The following is an 11,227-nucleotide window of genomic DNA, read 5'->3' as shown; positions in this document are numbered from 1 at the left end:
CATCCGTGCATTCAAAACTCCGTGAAGCGTCACGCATCCATGAAGCGGCCCCACGTAATGTACAGATTGTGGACTCTCATGGCGAGCAGACTCGCCGCCGCCGGAGGTTCAAACTCATTAAACTCCTAAACTTTGCATGGAAAATAGCCAACACGTGTTTGTCAGATTGAAGTTTCCAGAAATAATAACTAAATGAGGCATCATATTTTGGCCTTATGGCTTATTGAATGCAGCAATGTTGCTTGTCTCAATTGTGAGACTTTGGAGCTTAAAGGGTTTAAAGCAGGGGTCTCAATCTCAATTTACTTGGGGGCCACTGGAGCTCGGGTCTGGGTGAGACTGGGCCACATCAGGTTTTCAAAAAAAAACAAAAAAAATGTTTATTAAATTGTTTAAAAATTTATTAAAAACCAATATTTTTTTAAAAAACTTCGCTTTGGTTCCAATTTTCTACAAGAAAAGCTCTGATAAAACATTCCACTGTTCTCAAATATCTTACTTTTTATATTTAAATATATTTAAAATAAGATGAAAAATAAATAAACAAATCAAGAATAAAGAAAATCAATCAATCAGTAATAAATAAATAAATAAATATAATAATAATAATAATAATAAAACGGCAAATAATAAAAACTTAAGAAAGCACATATAGTTGGTGGGTAAATAAGAAATCAGGAAGGTCATTTTTGCCCAGTGTTTTTCTATGGTGGGGTCATGAACGCTGACTCTAACTGAGGCAAGTGAGGTTTGCAAGTCTTTGGATGTTGTTGCGGGGTCTTTTGTGACCTTTTGGATGAGTCGTCGCTTTGTTATTGGGGTCATTTTGGTTGGCCAGCCACTCCTGGAAAGATTCACCACCGTTCCATGTTTTTATAATTTGTTAGTAATGGCTCTCACTTTGGTTTGCTGGAGTCCCAAAGCTTTAAAAATGGGTGTATAACCTTATCCAGACTGATAGATCTCAATCTCAGTGAAGTTGTTTTTTAACAGGGGGCGTGTAGGTTTGGATTTTTCTTCTCCCTGAAATGGACTAATAATTAAATTTGTTTAATGATCTCAAACATTGACATGTGACAAACATGTAAAAAAAAAAAAAAGAAATCAGGAAGGTCATTTTTGCACGTTGTCTTTCTATGGTGGGGTCATGAACGCTGACTTTAACTGAGGCAAGTGAGGTTTGCAAGTCTTTGGATGTTGTTGCGGGGTCTTTTGTGACCTTTTGGATGAGTCGTCGCTTTGTTATTGGGGTCATTTTGGTTGGCCAGCCACTCCGGGAAAAGATTCACCACCATTCCATGTTTTTATAATTTGTTAGTAATGGCTCTCACTTTGGTTTGCTGGAGTCCCAAAGCTTTAAAAATGGCTGTATAACCTTATCCAGACTGATAGATCTCAATCTCAGTGAAGTTGTTTTTTAACAGGGGGCGTGTAGGTTTGGATTTTTCTTCTCCCTGAAATGGACTAATAATTAAATTTGTTTAATGATCTCAAACATTGACATGTGACAAACATGTAAAAAAAAAAAAAAGAAATCAGGAAGGTCATTTTTGCACATTGTCTTTCTATGGTGGGGTCATGAACGCTGACTTTAAGCGAGGCAAGTGAGGTTTGCAAGTCTTTGGATGTTGTTGCGGGGTCTTTTGTGACCTCTTGGATGACTCATGGCTGTGTTATTGGGGTCATTTTGGTTGGCCAGCCACTCCTGGAAAGATTCACCACCGTTCCATATTTTTTAATAATAATAATTTAATAATATTTTTTTAGTAATAGCTCTCACTTTGGTTTGCTGGAGTCCCAAAGCTTTAAAAATGGCTGTATAACCTTATCCAGACTGATAGATCTCAATCTCAGTTAAGTTCTCACACAGGACCATGTAGGTTTGGATTTTTCTTCTCCCTGAAATGGACTAATATTTAAATTTATTTAATGATCTGAAACATTAAGTGCGACAAACATCAGGAAAAATCAGGAAGGGGGCAAACCCTTTTTCACACCACTGTTCAGTATATTTGACACCTTCGCCCTTTCCCCAAAAGCCAAATCTTTGGGTTTACTTCGATTTCAGTTTGCCTTATACTTCTTTCATGTTACGAGTAAAACAAACTATCTTCCTGCTGTTTTACATTTCCCATGGCTACCAGCGGAATGACCTCACAAAAGGTGGGAGGCCAACGCGGAGTGACGTGGAGGTCTCCCTCCGCCATGTGGGAAAAAGGCTCGCTGGTATCTATTTACCGCGGTGGGTTAAAGGTTGGATGTCAAATGTGAGAAACGTTCAACATTTTCTTTAAGACCTAAATTGTGAGACAAACAGGAGGGGCTAGCATTTAAGCTATTTTTTTTTTTAAATAATAATTAATGAATTAGCTTTAAATAACAAACCACAGGACAGCTTTAGTAACAGGTTTTCTAGCTTTTTCTAGATTTGCTCCATGCTACCAGAATCAGTAAACATCAGTTAGTATTTAACAGGTCATTAAAATACACACCCACTATAACAGGGGTGGGCAAATATTTGGACTCGAGGGCCGCATTGAGTTAACAAAATTGTCTGGGGGGCCAGAACATATATTTAACACACACACACTATTTTATGCTTATCATTTTCCTTGAATTATTTGTCTAATTTTATCTGTAAAAGCGTTATCCTATATCAGTTGTATGTTCTCATGTCCCTTTTTTAGGAGCACTTTAAACATCACACCACATCAAACTATGTCATTTAATTTTACAGTTTTGTTGTTTATTTTTTACTAAATCAGACATCCGACTTGCAAGTCATGTTGCCAGTTTGTATGTTAAAAGTTGAAGTTACTTAGAAAGCAACTGGCGGGCCGGATTCAAACGCTTGGTGGGCCGCATGTGGCCCCCGGGCCGTAGTTTGCCCACCCCTGCACTATAAGGTGGCGGAGAGAGAACCTGTAATACATTACAATTAAAGGTTAAATTAAAATGTTTTAAAACTTTACCATGTGTTCCACTTCCCTAAAGTTGCCCAAACTATTACAGCTAATAAATATTACATTAAAGCTGCATAAGATTTTCAAGTCATTTGTCTTGGAAGCACGCTATCGTCTCATTTCATGAACTCTGACCTCTGCCAAGGCTGATGGGAGCGCTCCCATATCTCCCGCTTGACTGGGTGGTCAGTATTGGACCAACGCATGACCTCAGCCTGACAGGCAAGATACTGTGGGAATCCTCCCTGTGGTAAAACACCACTAAGAGCAAATTTGGAATGAGTAGGTGTTAGCCGCATCGGGTCTGAGCATCACAGCAAGGCGTGCAATCTGAAAAATCACAAAAATCAAAATCATCATAAATACGCTCAACATGGGGCCGAGATCACCTGCTAACAATCTCGACCAATAAAAATGTAGTGAACATAAAATCGTTACTGTCTCTTTAAGTGGAACATTAATACTGGATGAAACAATACTGAGAGAGCTGCACGGTGGTTAAGTGGTTAGCGCACAGGCCACACAGCTAGGAGACCCGGGTTCAATTCCACCCACGGAGTATGCATGTTCTTCCCGTGCATGCATGGATTTTCATCGAGTACTCCGGTTTCCTCCCACATTCCAAAAACATGCTAGGTTAATTAGCCACTCCAAATTGTCCATAGGTATGAATGTGAGTGTGAATGGTTGTTTGTCTATATGTGCCCTGTGATTGGCTGGCCACCAGTCCAGGGTGTACCCCGCCTCTCGCCCGAAGACAGCTGGGATAGGCTCCAGCACCTCCGCAACCCTAGTGAAGATAAGTTGTAGAAAATGAATGAATGGAAATTTTGAGGCTGCAAAGTGGCCGAGTGGTTAGCATGGAGGCCACACAGCTAGGAGACCCGCATTTGATTCCCCCCTCTGCCATATCTGTGTGGAGTTTGCATGTTCTCCCCTTGTGTGTGCTCCCACATTCCAAAAACATGCTAGGTTAATTAGCCACTCCAAATTGTCCATAGGTATGAATGTGAGTGTGAATGGTTGTTTGTCTATATGTGCCCTGTGATTGGCTGGCCACCAGTCCAGGGTGTACCCCGCCTCTCGCCCGAAGACAGCTGGGATAGGCTCCAGCATACCAATATTAACAAGTATATATCAAGAACATGAGGGGCTGCATGGTGAAAGAGTGGTTAGCGCGCAGGCCACACAGCGACCCGAGACCCGAGTTCGATTCCACCCTCGGCCATCTCTGTGTGGAGTTTGCATGTTCTCCCCGTGCATGCATGGATTTTCATCGGGTGCTCCGGTTTCCTCCCACATTCCAAAAACATGCTAGGTTAATTAGCGACTCCAAATTGTCCATAGGTATGAATGTGAGTGTGAATGGTTGTTTGACTATATGTGCCCTGTGATTGGCTGGCCACCAGTCCAGGGTGTACCCCGCCTCTAGGGTCCGGCACTCCCCGCAACGCTCGTGAGGTTAAGCGGTAGAAAATGAATGAATGAATAAATTAAGCTAGCTAGCCGACATGCTAGCATTCTCGTCTCGTCTTCAGCCGTGGCATATTATTACGACGCATGCGGCACACAAGATTTTTGAATGATTTTTACCAATACGGGAGAATTCTACACTGTATTCCAAACTCTATATGTGCTCTGTGATTGGCTGGCGACCAGTCCAGGGTGTACCCCGAAGAAAGCTGGGATAGGCTCCAGCATCACCTCATGAGGATAAGCTGAAATCTTCATTTGTCCATAAAAAATAGGTTAACTGCAAAGGTCAGCTTTATGTGCACACCCGGCTTTCTGTCGTCACTGGGTTCCATGAGGTCAAAGTTCAGACATCTCACTGGGACACGTTTATCACAGGAGAGTATGTGACCAATGGGGATGTGCCAGGGGAGGAATTAAAGTGGGGGTGGACTTCAGTTTTTTTTTTTTTTTTTTTACAAGTGGCCATCATTGAGAAAGCTCCCAGGAAGAATCAGTCGCTTGTGGGTCAAGAGGACAATTGAGATGCTATAAAACGGTGGAGGGGACCCAACGAAAGAGAAGAAGTGAGTCCAAACGTCATTCATTGAGGACCTTCTCCATCTGCCACCATGCCAGTTTTAATGGCTTACTGGGTCTACTTGCTTGCAATGTCACTGGCAGTCAGCAAAGGTCATGCTTTGAGGAGGTAAGGAACCTTTTATATTTAGATTTAATATTTACTCTCTCTCTGTCCACCACTAAGGTGGCATATACAGTAAACCTCGGATATATCGGACTCGGATATATCGGAAATTCGCTCACAACGGACAGATAAAAAAGAACCGATTTTTCTGTAATGCATTTCCAATAAAAATTCATTGCATATATCGGATTTTTTATAACGGATTTCGCCTATTTCGGACAAAATCTCCAGTCCCGTTCCAATGCATTTCCATGAAATTTCCCTCGCATATATCGGATGGCCGCATCGTGGCGCTCCGATTCGCCGAATCGTGACTATACGTCGCTATACGACGTCATTTGCAGCGTTTGCAGCGTTGCCTGCGCGTCCAGGTACATTGGAAACATAGTCAAGGAAGTGCCTTTTTATAACGGATAAAATCCCATTTACGCATATACCGGATATAAATCCCATATATGCGTAAAACGGACATTTTCCGGTATACGCATATAACGGATTTCGCTTATATCGGACAAAACCAGTGGGAACAATTGAATCCAATATATCCGAGGTTTACTGTACTCCAGCTTCACAGGTACACACACGGGCAGTATACGCGGGCCAGAGAGCAAGGTCAAAGCAAATTAAGTCAAAATTAAAGTAAAAATAAAATACAATAAATAAAGGTACAAATTGAATTTCATCCAAAACTAAAAGATCAAATAAGAAATAAAATAGTAAAATAGATATAAAAATATTAAAAACAAGAAGCAAAGCAATAAAAGTATAAAACATTATTTTTTTTTATTTTTTTATTTTTTACTTATTTATTAAATTCAATTTGTAACTTTATTTATTGTATTTTATTTTTTCTTTTTATTTTACTAGTCAGTGCAGCACTTTGGAAACTCTGTTTATAAAATGTCCTATATTAATAAAGTGGATTCATTCATTCATTCATTTTCTACTGCGGAGGTGCTGGAGCCTATCCCAGCTGTCTTGGGGCGAGAGGCGGGGTACACCCTGGACTGGTGGACGATTGCAGTTAACCTATTTTTTATGGACAAATGAAGATTTTAGCTTATCCTCATGAGGTGATGCTGGAGCCTATCCCAGCTTTCTTTGGGGTACACCCTGGACTGGTCTCCGGCCAATCACAGAGCACATATAGAGTGTAGAATACAGTGTAGATTCTCCTGTATCGTTAAAAATCATTCAAAAATCTTTACATCAATCGATTGTGTGCCGCATGCGTCATAATAATATGCCACGGCTGAAGACGAGAATGCTAGCATGTCGGCTAGCTAGCTTAGTTTATTCATTCATTCATTTTCTACCGCTTAACCTCACGAGGGTTGCGGGGGGTGCTGGACCCTAGAGGCGGGGTACACTCTGGACTGGTAGCCAGCCAATCACAGGGCACATATAGACAAACAACCATTCACACTCACATTCATACCTATGGACAATTTGGAGTCACCAATTAACCTAGCATTTTTTTTGGGAATGTGGGAGGAAACCGGAGTACCCGGAGAAAACCCACGCATGCACGGGTTGAACATGCAAACTCCACACAGAGAGATTAAATAAAGTGTATTATTTTGCATTCCGAAATCAATCCTGTGGGTCGGTCTTCCACCACATAAAGGATGACTTTTCTGGCCTTGTCTACTTTGTTTCCAGAATAACCCTAAAGAAGATGCCATCTATCAGGGAGACGCTGCAGGATATGGGAGTTTCAGTGGAGCAGGTGTTGACTGAGCTTGCCCAGATCAGCTCACAAGACTTCAGCAACGGGACCGCTCCCACACCTCTCACCAACTATTTGGATGTGAGACAGTTTAGTCCTCTGGGTGTTACGGAATGCTTTCTGTGTGTGTGTGTGTTTGTAAAAAGCAGACAAAAACTGAAAATGTACATTTTTAACGTATGTGTCAGTGAATTTCATAGTTTGAATAGTAATACGTAGTATAAATATGATTTTTTATTTTCCTCTAAAAGACCCAGTACTATGGGGAAATCAGTATTGGCTCCCCGGCTCAGATGTTCAACGTAGTATTCGACACGGGGTCGGCTAACCTGTGGGTGCCCTCGCAAAGCTGCTCCCCTTTCTTCACGGCCTGCTGTGAGTGTCACGCTCGTGCAGCAGGAGAACGTTTGCTTTGAATGAAGGCTCCCCAAAAAACTTTAACGAATTGTAAACTTCCAGTTACTCACAATAGATACGATGCCTCCCGGTCGCACACCTACATGGAAAACGGAACAGGATTTTCCATCCAGTACGCTTCAGGAAACGTGAGGGGATTTCTTAGCGAGGATGTGGTCGTGGTGAGTAATCAAAATCAAGAACCGGTGCTTCTGACTCGGGTCACACTGAACCTCAGCGTGTGCTCTGACCTCAGGTTGGTGGAATCCCTGTAGTCCAGGTTTTTGCCGAAGCCACCGCCCTGTCTGCCATGCCGTTCATCTTTGCCAAGTTTGACGGCGTCCTGGGGATGGGCTACCCGAATGCGGCCATCGACGGTATCACTCCAGTGTTTGACCGCATCATGTCTCAACATGTCCTCAAGGAGGAGGTGTTCTCCGTCTATTACAGCAGGTAGGCTGAGGTCAGCTGACTTCCTCTCACTTCCTGTGGTGGTTGATGTCGGTCAATAGTTGAACATAACAATAGGCCCCTTTTGTTGTTATATGTTACAATTGTATTTGCTAATCAATAAATAATTACATTTACTCCATGTTTCAGACAAGGGGTGTCAAACATACGGCCCGTGGGTTTAATACAGCCTACCAGACGAGTAGTATAAAAATATAAAAATAAGTATGAAAATAAAAATAAGTGTAAAAATAAGTGTAAAAATAAAAATAAGTATGAAAATAAAAATAAGTGTAAAAACACACTCACATTCATACCTATGGACAATTTGGAGTTAGCCAATTAACCTAGCATGTTTTTGGAATGTGGGACATACAGAGAACATGCAAACTCCACATGTAGAACATGCAAACTCCACACAGAAACAAATGAACTGCGATAAACAAGTATTACAGTATATTTGAAAAAAACCTCTTTAAAAGTTCTGTATTGGTTTTAGGAACCCCCACCATTCCCCAGGTGGAGAGCTGGTTCTTGGTGGCACGGACCCAAACTACTACACTGGGAACTTTAATTACATGGAGACCAAAGAGATGGGCAAATGGGAGGTTATCATGAAAGGGTATGCACCCCCCCCCCCCCACCCCCTCGTCCCCACACTCTTGATGATGTATTTGGACACCCACTTTGTTTTACTATGTAACATTTCTTTCAGCGTTTCTGTGGGGACAGAAATGATATTTTGCACAGAGGGCTGCACAGCTGTGATAGACACAGGCTCGTCTTACATCACCGGTCCAGCCTCTTCCGTCTCCGTGTTGATGAAAATTATTGGAGCACAGCTGGATGAAAGTGGGGTCAGTATTTTTTAATTTTTTTTTTTTTTTTTACTCTACAAGATTTCATGCTTGAAATATTTGGCAGACAAAAAAAAATGCCCAACGATTGCATCATAAATTATGTATTCAATCAGTACAAAGTGAACTGCGACACAGTGAAGACATTGCCAAGTATCGCTTTCCATCTGGGTGGCCATCAGTACTTGCTCACACAGGAGGACTACATTTTATGGGTAAGTTGGACAGTAATTGCTGAAGCGTTCATTCAGTATGTATGTATGTTGTACTGTCAATCAGTCTATAGACTATTTACTTTGGTTCCAGCAATCACAGATCGAGGGAGATGTCTGCATTGTCACGTTCAGGGGCTTGGATGTACCCCCTCCTACGGGTCCCATTTGGATTTTGGGAGCCAACTTCATTGCTCGCTACTACACAGAGTTTGACCGTCATAATAATCGAATAGGTTTTGCAGTAGCAGTCTGACACTCCTTTGGGTCTTTGGTTTATGTTATGCAACATATGAAGGAATTGTCCGCCATTCTCTTCTTTGGATTTCTGCTGTCTTGTTCAGGGTTTGTTCGGTATGTTTATATGCACTAAAAACGTCAAATTCCCAAAATAGTTTGGTCTTTAAATGTGAAGTCAATCGCTGGTCAAATGCAAAAGCATTTAGCTGTCCCTAATAAAAACGTAGTTTTCCACAGTTTATGTGCAGTAAAATTTTAATGTGTGTTTAAATTGCATCTACTTTGGCTCTTGTAGTTACGGCGCTCCTCGGAAGAAAAGAAAAATACATTTATTTGCTTTGACCGCCTATTTATGAACACATTTTCTGCAGTTAATTATTTTAAATCCATGCATTACTGTCAATGATGTCCAAATTCTACGTATTTCTACTTCACTAAATAAAGTTTTATTAAGCAGAAGATTGTACCTCTTTGGATGTCTTTTTCACTCATTCATTCATTGATTCATGCGTCCATTTTCAGGGGTACACTCTGGACTGGTGGCCAGCCAATCACAGGGCACATATAGACAAACAACCATTCACACTCACATTCATACCTATGGACAATTTGGAGTGGCTAATTAACCTAGCATGTTTTTGGAATGTGGGAGCACACGCAGGGGGAGAACATGCAAACTCCACACAGAGATGCCAGAGGGGGGAATCAAACGCGGGTCTCCTAGCTGTGTGGCCTCCATGCTAACCACTCGTGCACTATGCAGCCTCAAAATTTCCATTCATTCATTTTCTACAACTTATCTTCACTAGGGTTGCGGGGGTGCTGGAGCCTATCCCAGCTGTCTTCGGGCAAGAGGCGGGGTACACCCTGGACTGGTGGCCAGCCAATCACAGGGCACATATAGACAAACAACCATTCACACTCACATTCATACCTATGGACAATTTGGAGTCGCTAATTAACCTAGCATGTTTTTGGAATGTGGGAGGAAACCGGAGTACCCGGAGAAAACCCACGCATGCACGGGGAGAACATGCACACTCCACACAGAGATTTCCGAGGGTGGAATTGAACCCGCGTACCCCAGCTGTGAGGTCTGCGCGCTAACCACACGACTGCCGTGCAACTCCGCCAAGTGAAATCATATTAAGTAAAATCCAGAAAATGATCCAATGGATTAAAATGACCTAAAGCCAATTGGACTGGTGGCCAGCCAATCACAGGGCACATATAGACAAACAACCATTCACACTCACATTCATACCTATGGACAATTTGGAGTCGCTAATTAACCTAGCATGTTTTTGGAATGTGGGAGGAAAAACCCACGCATGCACGGGGAGAACATGCACACTCCACACAGAGATGCCCGAGTGTGGAATAGGATTCGGGTCACCTCGCTGTGAGGCCTGCGTGCTAACCACTCATCCGCCGTGCAGCCCTACATAATAATCTTATTAGCCAAATCGTATTACAGTATTGAGAAATGCAGTCGAAACCACAAGTGATGGACTAATGATAGCCACAATACTTGTCGGTCTCCAGAGTTCGACTCCGTCAAGTCGCACAAGCTGTAGTATATGCTACTCTGTGCTAAATTTAGCACAAAATGAAGACACATGTCGCACACAATTAAGACAATGTTACATTTAAGAGGAGACTAGAATCCATGAAGAAGAAAACCACATCATTTTCAGACAACGTAATGAAAACAAATGTGCGCCGCAAAACAAACATGAGCACACAAAGGAACGATGATGTGATATGCGTGTGGAAGTGTGGAATAAAAGGCCACAAAGTACTCGGAAAGTGTGGTGCAGTTGCTAATAAAGCAGGCCACACAAAGAAAGAAAAACAATGATGCCAGAAAAATCTGCAGAAGAAGAGTAAGAAAGTGATGATGAAGGCCATTTCTTGAAAGTGGAACACACACGAAGACTGAAATAAACGGAAAAAACAAAGTAAAAATAAAAGGCAATATTTCAACATTTCGGGTTGGTGGAGCGACGCCCTGTGATTGGCCGGTTGCACAGCTCAGCAGTGCTTCACACGGTGCAATTGGGAAGTTGAAATAAAGAAATAAAGTTAAGAAACAAGGGTGGTCTAATCATTTTTTCCATGACTGCACATATCTCGTTTGCTCATTCACACGTCGGCACGGATGACGAGTCCGCCATTTTCGGTACACAATGAAGAACATCTCTCAACAAGAAGTTTGAGAT

General features: G+C 42.0%; 1 protein-coding gene across 1 annotated transcript; it reads left to right on the top strand.

Moving 5' to 3' along the window:
• Positions 1-5,047: 5,047 nt before the first annotated feature.
• Positions 5,048-9,035, top strand: ren (renin). Its single transcript, XM_058051506.1, has 9 exons — positions 5,048-5,124; positions 6,784-6,931; positions 7,102-7,225; positions 7,310-7,428; positions 7,503-7,699; positions 8,196-8,318; positions 8,412-8,553; positions 8,670-8,768; positions 8,860-9,035. The coding sequence occupies exons 1-9, from the start codon at positions 5,048-5,050 to the stop codon at positions 9,019-9,021; spliced, it is 1,191 nt and encodes a 396-aa protein (XP_057907489.1). The 3' UTR covers positions 9,022-9,035.
• Positions 9,036-11,227: the final 2,192 nt, after the last annotated feature.

This window comes from Doryrhamphus excisus, chromosome 16, assembly GCF_030265055.1.
Source record: "Doryrhamphus excisus isolate RoL2022-K1 chromosome 16, RoL_Dexc_1.0, whole genome shotgun sequence".
Taxonomy (NCBI): Eukaryota; Metazoa; Chordata; class Actinopteri; order Syngnathiformes; family Syngnathidae; genus Doryrhamphus; species Doryrhamphus excisus.
Note: the sequence above shows the minus strand (reverse complement) of the source record. Positions and strands in the feature narration are given on the sequence as shown.